At 47.0% G+C, this 15,756-nt stretch overlaps 1 protein-coding gene across 2 annotated transcripts in view; it reads left to right on the top strand.

Annotated features, from left to right (window-relative positions):
• Nucleotides 1-15,756, top strand: part of MTMR14 (myotubularin related protein 14) — a 31,303-nt gene that overhangs the window by 7,975 nt on the left and 7,572 nt on the right. For both annotated transcript variants that reach the window (XM_033071349.2, XM_033071350.1), the window contains exons 8-17: nt 2,747-2,817; nt 3,395-3,469; nt 5,803-5,869; nt 6,848-6,933; nt 7,171-7,247; nt 7,484-7,520; nt 8,989-9,059; nt 9,683-9,732; nt 9,946-10,084; nt 12,793-12,969. In XM_033071349.2, the coding sequence (XP_032927240.1) occupies nt 2,747-2,817; nt 3,395-3,469; nt 5,803-5,869; nt 6,848-6,933; nt 7,171-7,247; nt 7,484-7,520; nt 8,989-9,059; nt 9,683-9,732; nt 9,946-10,084; nt 12,793-12,969 (850 nt within the window). The remainder of the gene's footprint in view (nt 1-2,746; nt 2,818-3,394; nt 3,470-5,802; nt 5,870-6,847; nt 6,934-7,170; nt 7,248-7,483; nt 7,521-8,988; nt 9,060-9,682; nt 9,733-9,945; nt 10,085-12,792; nt 12,970-15,756) is intronic.

Raw genomic sequence — 15,756 nt, 5'->3', positions numbered from 1 at the left:
AATGATGTCCAGAGGGATTCACAAGGGACAGGTGACAATCCGTTTCTGGGGACTGGGAAATAACTCTCTGTGTGTATATATAAATTACTGACTTGCTGAATGTTTCCTATGTTCCCTCTGGAGAAAAACTCCTTTAAACTGAGAACAGTGCAATGAACCTGGATGTTCTGGCAGTGTGAGTCAGCATTAGGCACTCTCTGAGATGGCAAAATAATTTCTCAGCAGTCCTTATTAATTCAAGCACAGAGGAAAAGTCCCAGAGGTAGAGCTGTTTAAGATGGCCTTTGACATCTCTGCAGCTCCAAACTACTACTCGATGCAAAATATGTATCTTGTTCTCTGTTACGTAAAAACCCAATTCTTAAGGGTAATTTCTAGTCTAGTGTTCTGGAGCTCCACTGTAAGAAATCCTCAGTGCTTGGAGAACAGTTCACCTGAGCCTGCAGTGTATGACAGAGGCAGCCCTTTGCAGCTTGTCTCTCTGGCTATATCCATCCCTGTGCCTAGCAACCACTGCTGGGTCACTTGCACTCTTACAGATGAACTGAATATTCCTGCCTGCCTGCTGATGTCAGGCTTGGCAACAGGATCAGATGTGAGGCTGTTGTGCTTGAGGTCTATCTGCAGACTCTTCTTTCTCCCTAGTGCACAAAGAAAGGGAGAGGAGAAAAAAACAAAACCCATCAAAACTCTGGTGGATGATCCAGAATCCAGACCCAGATTTTTCCTTGTTTGCTAGTTGTTGCTCTTAAACATTTTTTAAAGGTGTATATCCTTTTATACAGAAATTAGTGACAATTCAGAGAAGCTGCATGAAGATTTCTGTCAAGTTTGCCATGCAGGTTGCCAAAATCTACAGAAATAAAAGTATTGCTGATTTCTGTAGTACGTAGCACAGATATATATTGCTGCTGCACACATCACCAGACTTGGAACACGAGAAAGACTGTGTACACAGGTCTTCTGTAGGACTGTAAGGAATGAAGAAGTGACTCTATAGAGTTAAGCTGCAGAGTTGTTTCTGGGTGGGGATCTGTATATGGTAAGCAATATTATTCAGTGATGGTCCCACCTCTTCTGCCCTCCGGGACAACTGCTTTCTTTTAGCAGCTCTTCACTGCCACACTAGAGATAAACCTTATAAAACTGCAAATGCTCCCTACAGATGTTGCCTGATTTCAGCAGTGCTGGTCCATGGGGGAATGTTGTCATTCTTTTAAATCTAAGGCATACACATCTAAGGATCAGCAACCCCTCTAGTGACTGGCCAAATGCCATGATACATTCTTAATGATGTTTCCAGGGTTGCACTGAAAGAATTTCTGTTTTCTAATTTGTTTCTGAAGTTATTCTGAGATCCTGTTGCCTTAGGTGAGAAAGGAAGTGTCCAAACAGAATCATATAATTGGTTGGAAAAGACCTTTAAGATCATTGAATCTAATCATTAACTCAGCCCTGCCCAGTCCCCCGCTAAACCATATCCCTGGGTGCCACATCTACTTGTCTTTTAAATATCTCCAGAGTTGGTGACTCCACTCCTTGCTGAGGGTGGACTTGATCCAGATCATCAGCCAAGATATTAAACAGGTCTGACCCCAATACTGAACTGTGGGGAACACCACAAAACCTGGGGACCAGACACCAGCTGGAGTTAACTCTATTCACCAACACTCTTTGGGCTCAGCCATCCAGATAGATTTTATTAAGTAAGAACTGTCTGGAGTGAAAGACTTGAGTTAAAATGGGATATGTGTAGAAGCTTTTGGTATTTGTGGATGCCAACACTTATGCCATAATCCCCCATTCTTTGCATGAAGCTGTTGTTTAATTGGAATTAAATCTCAACTGACAGACTGTGTCCTGACTGCATATTTGAGGATTAGTCTTGTCCTTGCACAAATACTCTTTTCTTGGCTTTTTTTCTGTCAAAGTTACTTGTGACCTGCGGGGTGGGAACCTCTCTCCATCTTCTGTGCCTGGCACAGGGTGTTGGGGTGGTGTGGGCACAGTGGCACTGCTGAGGTGTACCCAGCACACCGGGAGAGGTGTTTTGTGTAGCCTGCAGGCAGCCGCAGTGCTAATGGTGCTGCTCAGCTGTGACTAAGTGACTGCAGCTTACAGCAGAGACTTCAAATAGTTGTTTGAGAAGAACTGAGCCAAAGGACACACTTCAGGAGGGGAGGGCTTGGGGGACAGCTTGGAAGTGGTTATGTACCCCCTTCCTTCAGATAAATCCCATGTTTGAAAGAGAAAACTTAAATGTGAGAGAAATGAAGGCACTTCTGACAGAGCCCTTTCTTGTTACCTGCAGCAGATGCCCTGTGAAAGTTGGCTTTCCCCAGGGCTCTGCCCACACCTTCTTTTGGTGGCTCCTTCTCACTCAACATGTCAAGCTGGTGCCTTAGATCTGTGCAAAAGTCCGTGGCCCTACAAAACATAGCTTCTTGGTGAAACCTTTTGTTCAGGAAAAAATTAAATCAGTCCCTCAAGCTCCCCATTTGCTGTATTTGGAGTTTACCCTTTGCTGTATGAGTGTCTGTACTGCTAAGTGCCCTGGGCTGTTGTTGCTGAAGGCTGTGCTGCACAGTGTACTGAGAATTACTGCTCTTCTCTTCCCACAGGCAGCAGTTTTGATTGGTTTGGATTCCTGGAGCCTGGGGCTGCCAGTGCTCCTGGTCCCACTGGGCACTTCACTTGTTAGATACTAGTTAGCTGAATCGTTGTTCATTATATTCTTTTCTTGCAGGCTGTGAATTTTTTAAGGACTACAAAGACCGGGATTATACAGCTGAAGGTCTCATATTCAACTGGAAACAGGTACATGGATGTTACAAAGTGGAGAGCTGTCTGTTTTACTGGGCTTAAGTCTTGCCTCCCAGTTCCTCAGTGATGGTGTGTATGTCGTGTGCCTATTTCTGATCACAAGGAGGAAATCAACAGGACAAACAAAATACATAGGGAATGTACTAAATTATTGATTGTAAAAATCATATGTAAAATAATGAAATCATTATCCTGAAGTCTAGGATGCTGGAAGGTATGGGTTGCTCCCAATTTTGAATTCTGACCTTACTGATAGCCTTGGTTCTCAGTTCTTTCTTCATATTCTGTTTTCTGCTGAGGAGATGGTTGAGTGGCACAGTCTTACAGAAATTCAGAGACTAATATGCCCAGCTTTCACTCTTGAGAGCACATAAAAGCTCCTCTTGTCCATTAGTCCTTCCAAGAGTCTGAGTTTATTCTTACGTCTTCAGGATTTTACATCCAAAGATGCTTTGCTGAGATGTTTTCTTCTCATGCACCATTTGGCATTTGTTGTCTTGTTTTTTTTCTTGAACTCACTCCCTTCAAGTCATGACTTTTCTCTGACCAACTCTGTTTGGATTTTTTGCAGGACTATGTAGATGCTCCATTAAATATCCCAGTGTCTCTGACCCAGTCTCTGAATATTGATTGGAGCGAGTACCAGGTGAGCAAAGTGAATGTCTCTGTGGGAGGTCAGGGATGTACTCGGGAAGCATCAGGAGAGATTTGAAATCTGACTTGTTCCCATTGCTGTAATCTGGCTCACTTCATAGCATCCCAGTGGGAGCAAGGCTGCTTGATAGTTCAGAACAGCAGTGGAAATCCTGTACCCAAAAACTCTGTGGCTTTCGTGCCCCGAGGCAGCTGACTGTAAAGTCAAACCTTCTTCTGTAACTTTTGAAAATTTGCAATCCATTAGGGAGATAGGTTGCTAACAAAGGTAAGGAACAAGACAGGAAACAGAAAGCAGTATTACCTGTTCTCAGCCTCAGCTCAACATGAGCCTGCCCTGGGCAGCCTGCCTTTGCTGTGGGAAGTCTTGAGAGAGGTCAGCCTTCTTGTCTGTGAGCAGAGCCAAGGGACTGGGCACCTTCTTCATGGGTGTGCAGGGTGCCTTCCTATGGGAGAGGAGCAGAGAATCATAACTGACCATGGCAGGTCTCAACTCCTTATTATGGACAGCGTGGCAAACAGTAATTGAACTCTTCTGTTTGCTCAAGCTTCAAAGTCTACCTTTTTTCACACCAGGGAGTATCACCTTATACTAGTGATTAGTATGCTCCATTTCACACATCAGTGGATCTTCCAGATTTTGTGGGGATTGACTGTGCTGGAGCATGTCACATTACTGTGCCCTGTGGCTGGAAGCACCACAGAGCCAGCAGAGCTCCCTGTGCTGGCCCAGTGTTGTCAATGATGTAAATACTATTTAAGTGCCAGAATAAGCAGAATCACAGAAAAGTTGAAGCAGAACTAATAGAACTATAGCTTGTGTATGGCTAGAAACTTGTTCACTAGAATACTGAGCAGACAGTGTTTTAAAAAGGATATTAAAAATTAAAGAGGGTGTAATAAATAGATGCAGAAATTATTTGAGGCCTGGAGAACATGCTTCACTCAAAACTCTTAGTCTGTTTAGCTAATCACTAAGGTGATGGAGGGTTGACTTGATTAATGTGTAAGTGCATTTGTCGGGAGAAAATAGTAATTCTAAAGCACTCTTCAATCTGGGGAAGAAGAGCTGCACAGGAAGCAATATCTGCATCTGAAATCGGGCTTTCAGATAAGGAAAAGCAGTCTTGGATATTATTGTTGAGGATAATCTGCTGGAACATGCTGCCAAAGGAGTAATGAGCTGTCACCCCTATTTGAGATGCTTCTCTGGGCAAAGATGTTGCCAAGTGCAAGCTTCAGGCTTCACTTGGGGCAACTGAAGAAAACTTTCTTGTTCGTGATGTAGAGAGATCAGTCTGGATAATTGGATGATGCCTTCTAAAATAAGCAGAAGATGGATTGAATTGGGCAGATAAAAGATTTTGTAATTATGTGTTTTTCTGCTGCAGGCTGACTGTGTTCCCTGTTTCCCTACTGTTTTGTGGCTCTGCAGGCTCCACAGCTGAGCAATATGTTACTTGTCTGAACACTAGTCTTCAGTGTGGTTGTACACAGATGTGCACACGTGCAAGCACACAGTGAGGGTTCTGGTGTTGTGGTCACATGTCACTTATGCCACTAACACTTCTGCCATGAAATGTCTCCCACTCTGCTTTTTCCTTGCCAGTGCTATCTTATTTCCCTTGAGCTAGTCCCGATTCTGATCAAACCACTGCATCTGCTCGTGACATGATGGTCAAGTGACAGGCTTGGGCTTGTTCTGAAGTTCTTCACCTGTATGTCCTGTAGCATTGGAGTTCTCTGAGTTCAGAGCCCTTCTGTAGTTCTGCTTCTACTTAAGGGTTACTGAAGAAGTCCAGTGCCTGTCTGGAGGGTGGGTGAGAGTCAGCCCTGTGCCAGCAGCCTGCTGGGGATATTTTCAAGGCCCGCAGAGTTTTGAGCAAAGTGCTTGGGTTGTGGGAACGGGCCATTGGCCTTGGCCTGCACATCCCATCGTGCTGCTAGCATTGCACACGTGGCTGGAATGTGGCTCAGCCTCTTGGTAAAGTGCACATGTGCAGAACTGGGTCAGTGCTCTGCAGGTGTTTGCTGCCTCTCTGAGTATGGGCTGCTTGGAGCTTTGGGGCTGCAGGCAACACAGCTCCTCTGACAGCCAGGAAGACAGTAGGGGTGGCCTTTTACTGTTTTATTGCCTACCTGGTATCTTCTCCCAAAGTGCCTTTTGGAGAGGATGGGATTGATACAAAGGGGAAGTCTGCCACTTTGAGGAATGGCTGCATGGTTATTTCTGCTTTGCTGCTGTTCTGGATAGAGCAGCTCTGAACTGCAGAGCAGCATTTTGCTATGGGCAGACCCTTACCATCAGCATTCCTCTTTCTGCAGAGCTGGGACCTCATACAACAGACACAGAACTACCTGAAGCTGCTGATCTCCATTATCAATAGTGATGGTAAGGCAAACTCCTTGCTCTCAGCAGTGTCACTGGAGCAGCCACTGTCCCTGGAAGAACAGCTGATGTTAGATGCTTTACTGCCACAGTGGTTCAACGCCCAATAAAGAAGTCACTTTTAATTCTCTCCCTTCAAAACAGGGTGATGGTCCTAGCAGCTCATAACTCCAGCTCCCCTCTTAGAGAGGGACTTGCTGATTACTTGAAAACCATTTCTTCCTGAACATTAAGGGATATCTTAAAACTTAACCTATTGTTTTACTACTTCAAACCTGAAGAGAAGGAACATTGTGTCTTTGCTCTTGACTCTTGCTCTTGTTTTGCTGGTTACCTGTGTTTTGTCTCCCCAGCACAGGATCTCATTTAAGAGCCCCTTCTACCCCCTTTCATCACAGACACCCCAACTCTTCAAAGAGTGTCTGTTGCCCTGTGTAGCATCCCATTCCCTCTGAACACTGTGAGCTAGCACTGATGGATGGAGCCATGGCTGGCTCTGGCAGCATGGCTAGCTGTACTGTCCTGCAGTAGCTATGCTGGGACACACTGCAGGTTTTCTGTAGGGTGTAGGATTTGTGCCTCGTGTGTGCCTCTGCTCATTGTACAGCAGGAGGGTTAGTGAGACTGAGAAAATATTCAGTTGGAGCTGTTTTCTCGCCAGTATAGGAATAGATTGTGATAGTGGGTTACAGCTGGGTAGGTGCATGTTCAGGATAGTAAAGTGATGTTCATACCTAATGACTCTATGTCCTGAGCAGCTGTCAGGACCAGGACGGCACATCAGCTGGCACTGCTGACAACCCAGGACACTCTGAGCAATTTGTTGGCCGCTGTATTTTAGACAGAATGTTCTGGCTGAGCTCTGCTCTTGAACCTGGGCTATGGGTACAGAGAGTAGCTTGTCTCTACAGATTTGCCATAAAGAAGTCATTGCTCTTGTTGCAACATCCTTTTTTTTCCTTCTTCCTACCCCTGGAACAGATGACAGCGGGCTCCTGGTGCACTGTATATCGGGCTGGGATCGAACGCCCCTTTTCATCTCCCTACTGCGCCTCTCCTTATGGGCTGTGAGTACCTGGCTGGCCTCCTCTCTTTCTGGGGCTGATTGCTTGGAGGATGAGTGACTAACACCAGGAAATGGTGGTGGAACTGTAAATGTTCCTGATGTTCCTTTGGATGTGCTGTCACAGGCAGGAAGAGGAAGATGGGCACTCTGGGTCACTGTGACAGTTTCCAGCAGATCATGAATTCCCAAGTTTAGTCCCCAGAGCTGCTGCCTGAAGGCTGTGTCATTTACTTTTCAGGATGGGCTGATCCACACGTCCCTGGAGCCATCTGAAATCCTCTACCTGACAGTGGCCTATGACTGGTTTCTCTTTGGGTAGGCATGATAAGTTTTACTTGCATGTGCATCCTGTGCAACAGGGGAGAAGCCTTGAGGGGTCATCTTTGATATTTGTTCACAGCCAAAGATTGATGTGTGAGCAGCTGCCAGTGACCTGGGACAGGGCTGGTGCTTTTTTTTTTCACTTAAGGTCTCAGGCATCTGGCTGTTCTTGACAGCTTGTACTCTTCTGATTCTGGCATGTGACTGAGCTTCCCTTGCTCTCTTTCCAGGCACATGTTAGTCGATCGACTCAGTAAAGGAGAAGAGGTGAGTGTTTGGTCTGGGACAGTGGCTGAGCACTGCTTTGTGTTCTCATGATATCTGTTTATGGTAGCAGCATTCACTGTCTGCTCCTGATAATATCAGTATCAGGCTGGGCTCTAAAAAGATTTTTCAGATGCTGGAAATACAAGGTAAGAGCCTTGCCCTGTCACTTTGTGTTGCATAAGTTGTGGGGTTACTTCTCTCTCAGGCTGCAGTTTTGTTGGGAGGTGTCACTCCTGCCAGTTTCTCTCCTGTGCTATTAGTGTTCAGGCCCCACATCAGAGGGTGCTAGGACTCGCTGTTCAGCTCAGCAGTGAGATGGATGCTTAAGGTGTGTGATTTCTTGAAAATAAAGCTGGATAGTCTTGTGTGCTTGTCCTAAGTGCCAGCCCTCCTGCCTGGCTGCTGCAGCTGCATGTGGCTTGCATGCCATCACAGGCTCATGGAGCAGCTTGTGCTGGTTCCAGTGTGTGAATTTGGTGGGCTGTGACTGTGGGTGCACATATGGGTCTGGGACACACTTAAAATAAGTGGAAGTAATTATTTTCAAAATCTTTCACTGTGTAACAGCAAAAAAAGATTGCTCTGACTGTAGTTGCAGTACAGTGCACTACCATTTCTGAATAGAAAAGAGGTGGGGTGTGTGTCTAACCCTGTTGCTATTCCCCTCCTCTTCAAACTCTCACCTTACTAAGGAATCTTCTGCCTTCAAACAACAGAGACAGGAGCCTGGCCTCTTTTCCATCTTTCAGGGGTACAGAACCCCCTGAAAGATTTAGTATCATTTCTCCTATTCATTCCTTTCCTGGAGTTCTCCTGGCTCAAGCCTGAGAGCTCTGCTTTGGTGCCTACTTGGTCGTGGGTGGAGTCAGTAGCTGCAGCAGGAGAGGGGGTGCCTGGCTGCCTCTGGCACTCCCTGCTCCCCACTTCTCCCAGGAGAAGGGCACAGCTCTGCATGGGTGGGTGAGGTGGCAGAGGCACAGTGGGGTGAATGATACCAAGCAGACTGGGGTGTGGCAGGGCATGAGTTTGGGGCCACAAATGCTGTAGGAGCCTCATGCTTCCAGATGTGGTACTGGTCTGCTGCTGAGGTGGAGCATGTGGCTCTAACCATGCAAGTCCTGCTGGGTTTGCTGCTTACCTGATGTTTAAGCAGTTGCTGCCATCTCGGTTCCATTCTGCACCGATGGCATAAGTATCTGCTGTGGGCTTGCAGCATGTGTGCAAGGCATTGATAAGGAGAATTCTTGTTCCCCTTCCTTTCTGGACTTCGCCATGGCAGGGAGCAGAGGGGCAGTTTACATGGAAGAGAAGGCCCAGGATGGGATGGTGGCAGCCCGTGGCATACTGGAGGCTGATAGCTGCAGATTTTTTGCTATCTCCTTCCTGCCAGCACCTCCTCACCAAGATAAGAGGCTGCATGGAGCCTCGGGTTCATTCCTGAACCGCTCTTTTCTTTCCCTTTGCTCAGATTTTCTTTTTCTGCTTCAATTTTCTGAAGCACATCACCTCTGAGGAGTTCTCTGCTCTGAAGTCACAGAGGTAAGGAGCCTGTGCTTGCTGCTGCATGGGCTAAAGAGCCAGGGAGCTTGTTAGTGCTGCTTCTTTGGGGAGATGGAAGCCCTGGTGTCCTGGCCCAGTTTTCTTTAATTTATTCTGCACTCTGAAGGCTGCAAAACGGGGCCGAGGCTTGTGAGGTGCCACGTTGTGCTCTGAAAAACTGTCCATGCTGAAATGTGCTCTCTGCCTAATGACTGTCCGTGGCTGCTCTAGCACGGATGAAGCCAGAGATGTGTGCTCTGGCTCAAGCAGGCTGCACAGCAAGCTCCATCAGGCACTGGTGGGCACAGAGGGGTGGCTGGTTTTTAATGGACTACCCAACATAAACCCTTCTTATTTCAGGAGGGACAGAAAGAAGAAAAGCCCACCCTGAATGCTCTGAATAAGCACATCATGTGCAGTGTTGCCTGTTGCCACCTTCTCAAAGCATTAGGAGTTTGGGTTGGGGCTGTTAGGAGTCAGACAGTGGCCCGTCTTCTCCCCTCTGCCCCTCCATAGCTAAACCCCACAACTCTGATGTGCTGTGTGTGACAGAGACCTGGCTATGGCCAGCCTCCACACTGCCCTGAAGTGTGCCTGAGATAACTTTGTCTTTTCTTCCCCAGAAGGAAAAGTTTTCCACCTGGCTTCACCCTGGAAGAGATCTGCATGCTCAGTGAGTGCTGCTGTCAAGCATCAGTGCCTGTGGGTGCTGCTAATTGTTCATTGCTTGTGGGCTTGGGTTTCCAGCTTCAGGATGACCCCAAATGGGTGTGCTGCCTGTGGGGCCTTGCAAGAGCACAGGGCACAGGGAAGTGTATTGCTTAAAGGGAGAGAAGGCGAGTGAAACCAGGCTGGTCTTCAGGTAGCTCTGTGTTCTTCTCTCTAGAACAGAAAGACCGAGGCAGCACCACAAGCCTGAGCAGTGACTTCTCCCTGGGGATGGAAAGCTCCCCTGGAGCAGCTGGGAGCTTTACCTATGAAGCAGTGGAGCTGATGCCAGCAGGAGCACAGGCTCAAGCAGCATGGTGAGGAGATAACCACTTGGTGGGCTGAACAAAAGGGGCTGGCTCTCGACCTGATAGAAAAAATATTTCTGAAGTGTCTTGCCCTCCAGGTCTGCTCTCTATAGCATGGAATCCTTACAGTGGGGAGAGGAATATTGGCTGTCAGAAGCTTTGCTGCAGCTTGTACTCCAGAGCTTCTGCACCAAAAATAGGAGGCCACCCCATGTTAAAAGGCTGTCAGGCTTCTGCAGGGATGCTTCTAAGTTTGTACATAGATGAGAGTAAAGCACATTTGTTTCATTTTCACCAGTTTCACTGTGAAACTTCATCCACAAAAGATTTCATTACTTTTAAAAGATGGTTCCAAACTACCAGAAAAATTACATTTGACATAGCCTCCTCAGGGAAAAGTGAAGATGGTTTAGCTGCCCTAAAATGAAGCTTAATCAGAGTTTAGGAAAGACATTATACATGGGGAGTGTCTGCACTTAGTGAGAGTTGGGCTAGGTGGCCAAGAATTCCCTGTAAATTTTAGCTTCTCTACCAGCATGAGGCATGTGAGCTGAAAGCAGGTTCCTGCCTGCAGCACTGCTTAGAGACATTTCCACTATATGAGAATTCAGAATTTTCAGTACTGCCTCTTGATAGAGGGTCACATAGGACTTGCCTGGGGATGCAGGTGGCTGTCTGGAAGCAGGGAAGGTATGTGGCAACTCTGGTGCTCTGGGACAGGTGTTGGACTTGCTTGTGGGTTTCTGGTGCTGTTTGGGGATTTCAGAGCCTTGCTGTAGGGTTGCCCCTCTCAGTTTAATTTTTCTCTCCTCTCCCTCAGCACATGCGAAGACACTATTTTATATTGCAATTATTTTAAATTAAATCTGGGTTGCGCTGGAGGCATTTGAAGTCCTCTGGGACTGAGCTTGCAGCCATGCTAGTGGCAGCAGCCTTTCTAAAGCACATTGTGTATTCAATTTAAAGTGCTGAAAAGGGAAAGGAGAATATCCCTGCAGAATCACAAAATGGAGAGTCCCAAACTCTTTGCCAAGTGAGCAACACGGAGTCCTCTAACACACACAGCCTACCTATCCACATCAATGCAACTGCATCAAGTAGAGAACAAATATCCACTTGCAGGACTGCAGGGTAGTGAACTAGAAGCATTTATGTTGCTTTGAGTGCTCGGGACATACAGACTCGATTCTGCTGCACAGAACCTATGTATGCTTTTTACAAGATGTAAAATGACCAGAGGACACTGGAGGAGGTAGCTGCACTTGTGTGAATCTGGGCTTGATTTTGCAATATGTTTCCTAGCTCTGGGTTGCTTTTATTTCTGTGGGAGACATCAGGCTATGTTGGGGCTAGCAACTGCTCTGCAGAGATGGTTTGGGCCATGCCTGAGGGGCATGAGCTTTGGAAAGGGGAAGGTTGGGAGCCTTGCCGTAAGTGCTCCATGAAGAGACTGGTCATGGATGTTTTACTGCAGGCTGTTGTGGCTCTGTATTCTGGAGAATACATAGAGCTTGCTACAAGCTGGATGAGCTGGGCTGTGCGTAGCATGAGGGCATGTACTTTGTTGTGTTGCCCTGAAAACAGGTGGCCTCACAGTCTCTGTGCAAGGAGAGGCATTTGATTTTTAGCTATTCAGACCTGTTTCTGCAGGCTGTACTTGGAGATGTTGGCAGCTATGATAACATGAGATGAATAAAGCTTAAGAGAGGCTGTGGTGTGATATTTGAGGGTGGACACCCTTCAAGAAATGAAGAGAGGATATCGCACTTTCCACTATACAATGAGCCTGTCTTTAGCTACACTTGCTGACAGTGCTTGGGATCTCAAAGCTGAGATGCCCTTCCATGTTTTAGGAAGAGTAACATCTTTTCCCCTTGAGTGTGTTTGCTTTAGAATTTTTCTTTTTTACTTTTGTACATAGGGAGGTATTTGTCCAATTCAGTGTGGTCTCAGATGAGGAGAAATTCTTGGGACTCTTCCCAGGGAAAAAACAAAATCAAACAACTGCCATAAGAAGGAAAATCTTCTGAACGTGGAGCAGCAGTGATGTGAATTAGTCCCAAATGTGTACTTGTTTGGCATGTAGTTGGATGGTACCGTGAGCTAAGGCCTGAGGCACCAATGGACAGTGAATCATGACTGAGTCTGAATGTGCTGGTTAGGAAAGAAGCCAGAGCAGTTTGGGCTGTCAGCACAGAAGGAGAGAGAACTGAAGTGTACCTACATCTGGAGTGACTGTCAGCTGTAAACACAGGGTCAGAAGTGTGGTCAGTGGTGCCCAAAGGGAGTTGCTAAAAGGGAAAATAGCACTGGTGGTGTGCACACGAACGCCCACCTGGGCTGATTCGCACTGTGGAGTTGGAGCATATTGAAATGGTCTTTCCCCGCTGGGAGGCCCCTTGCTCAAGGCATTTTTTGCTGCTAGACTAAACAAAGCAATCGCTGTGTGTGTGTGGGCTGATGCATTCTCCCGTCTCTGATTTCCAGGTCACGTGGACGGTGATCTATAAAAGAATGGGCTAAGATGGGTTGAGCTCAGTGTACCCCCTCCCTGAGTGTTTACCCGTGACTCATGGTTCCTTGGAAGGGAGGAGGGCGGGTTCAGTGGAAACAAGAGCTTGTAGCTGCTGGGCTAAACTCCAGCCTGTGGTGAAAAGGCTCCCTAGTTGGAGTACATGGAAAAGTAATTTTTCTCACCCACGTCCTCTATCCCTCAGGAGGAAGAGTTGTACATCGTCACCGCAAGCCGTGCTCTGGAGCAGAGCACAGCACTCTGAAGACAGGCTGCCTTCCACAGGGATGGTTGAAGTAAAGTCCTCCAGCTCCTCCTCATCAACCCATTCTGATAACTTCCTGAGGATTGGAAGCAGCCCACTAGAAGTGCCCAGATCCAGGTGAGATGGGATGGAGCAGGGCATTTCTCAGCAAAATGAGTGTCTGGTAAAGGGAGTGCAGGGCTGCACTTGTGTGGCTCTGGAAACACGGAGCACCTGTATTTGTATCTGTGGACATATCTTGGGAGGTCTGTTCCTCTCTAGTCTGACCTTGTCTGAAGTGCTAGCTCTTAAACCCAGACACTCCTGTCTGAGCCCCTAGAGGAGCGAGGAACTGTGCTGATAACAGCCAGCTGTCTTATGCCTGTCCTCAGCGCATGCCTCAACTCTGAGCTCTGGCATCTCTGCATCCTGCATGCTTGCAGCTCACAGCACTTTCTCTGTTTAATACATCCACCAGGATTTGAAATGGCTATGGTGTTTGGGGAAGGAAGCTTTTCATACCAGGCAGACCTCACTGTGCATCTGTCCTGTCCCCCTTTTCACCTGATGACCCTCCTGATGACGCAGGTTGGAAAAAACTGGGTGGTGGTGGCAAGCAGAGGTAGGAATCTGCTGGAGCAAGCTGTGAGCACTGTGCCAGCACAAAAGATTCTGCCTGGAAGGCTGTGTGTTCCTGCTGGGGAATGGGGACCCTGCACCTGAGCCTAATCTCCCACCACAACAAAGGCACCCTCCTGGAGTCTGACGCTGCATTAGGGCAGAGGCGAGCAGTGAGCTGGCCTGAGGAAGAAAGAATAGAGCCTGTGGAGCAAACACCCTGTGTTTAGGCCAACATGGAATAAAGGGACTCAGAGATAAGAGGTTGCTGTTAACAGCGTCAAATGCTTGTGTAGCCTCTGCAGGTTTTCTGATGACTCTTCTTTAGTGATTCTGAATCAGTCACCAGCCAAATCTGAGTACTCTCTCATCATATGGAAAATAAACTGACAAACAAAAGTAAAGCATTGAAAATTTATAAGACTTTCTTAAGCAAGTGTCTCTCAATTCCAGAGAAATTATCTGACAGTTTTCATAAATTATACTAACTGTTCTCCCCAGGAAAAGACATCAATAGGAGGGGTTTGAATTGTTGCTGGGGCCCACCTCTGTATTTTTTGTAAGATGAAAAGAATCTCCCAAGAAGAGAAGAAAATACTGGGAAGAAAACGTCTTGTCTTGGGAGCTGCTTTGTTCACAATGGTAGTGCCACAATACCTGTGTGTGGTCCCATGCCATTCCCAAGGCCTGACAGTCTGTTCAGTGCTTGCTAGTAGCAAACTTGCAGCAGTGCTCAGGAGTAAGCACCTTGTAATGCTTCAACCAGACTGCCCTGCAAGAGCAAAGGGGGAGAAACAGGAGTAGGCAGAAGAGCACCACAGTGAGGTGAGGGTTAGGGTTGCCTTAGATACTGTAATGGGTTGTATTTTCTGGGTTCTAAACATGGTATGTTTTCTCCTGAAAGAGGTTCTGTCATTCCACTTGGCCTTTGGTCTCCCTGCTTCAGCTATGGTAGTCTGAATCGGTCTGGTAGATAACACAGTACCTTCAGCCTCCATTTTCTACTCTGAAGGAAACAATGAGTCCCATTTTGGGCAGAGGACTGTGATGGAAGAAAGAGGTAAATTATGTCTCTTCACCTCCTGAAAAATTGTGGTACTAAGATGGAAAAGCAGGAGCACAGAGACTGATCAAGATGCCAAAAGTATCTTTATTCCTACAGTGCTGCTGGCAGATCAACACCCAAAGCTCTTGAGATGAAGAAACCACTGTACTTGACTTCCTAATCCCCTGTTTGTGTGGCCATAGCAACAAAACACTTTCCTCAACTGCTGCTGCAGTGGTTAAAATGGTTGCTTGTAAAATGCCAGCAGGTATCCTTCAGGTAGTTCAGGTCAACAGCCCAATCCAGGTGCTGGCAGGCAGGGAAGCTCTGGAAGGAATAGAAAGGCAAGTCACCAGGAGACATGAGCAGGGCCTGGGAGGGGGGACCTGGGCTGTCCTAAAAGAAGGAGCCACAAATGCCCAGTCAGACATTAGGAGCCAAGCCCCTCTCCTGGCCAGGCAGTGTGAACAGGCTGCTGCTGTCACATTACCAGCCCATTTTGTCAATCTTGCTCTGATCCAGAGGTCCTGGGTACCTGTAAATCCCAGGATGGTTCTTTTTAGGCAAAGCAGTACAAAGGCAATTCCTGTCAGTCTTTCTAGCTTATTCCAACATTATGGTAAGATCACATCTGTGGAGGACAAACACACAGGAAGATATTTGCATAGACTGTTTGCAGAGTAGGACTAGGTGCTGCTTGTTCTACAGAGAGCTCTGAGTATGGCAGTCAATGTGCCTCAGATTGAACCCCCTTCATGTGATGGGGTTGCAGTTTGCAAACCTTTTCCTGTATTTGCATTTGACACTAGCAGTCTAAGCGTCCCATGACACTGCAGAAAAATTCTGTATCTGTGTATCTGTGTCAGGGATTTAGTGTGTGTCTACATAGCACTAATGTGGATTATCAGCTGGATAATCTTTGGTTGAATGTGCTTTTACTAAGTCAATTAAACAAAACCCAAAGTACTGTGATCTAGAGAGTCAAGATGTGGAGGAGTTAAATTGCAGAAGATCTGCTTTGACAGCAGTCACAGAGAGCTCCCTTACTTAAGGGCTGCAGACGGCTCAGCTGTGGGTCTGGAGGGAGCACAGTGAGTGCAGAGTGGGACAGAGAAGCTGCTGCCCCTTGGTTTTGGATGTTTTGTTGGTAGTGACAAGACTGTGTGTGCACTGTGTGTCTTGCTCCTTACGGACACCTCGCTCATAAGGTGTATCTGCAATGTGACAGCTTGGGGTAGTGACCACAGCAGGAGAGGAATTGT

This window comes from Catharus ustulatus, chromosome 13 (genome assembly GCF_009819885.2).
Source record: "Catharus ustulatus isolate bCatUst1 chromosome 13, bCatUst1.pri.v2, whole genome shotgun sequence".
NCBI lineage: Eukaryota > Metazoa > Chordata > Aves > Passeriformes > Turdidae > Catharus > Catharus ustulatus.
The sequence above is the reverse complement of the archived record's forward strand: the minus strand, read 5'-3'. Positions and strand labels throughout refer to the sequence as shown.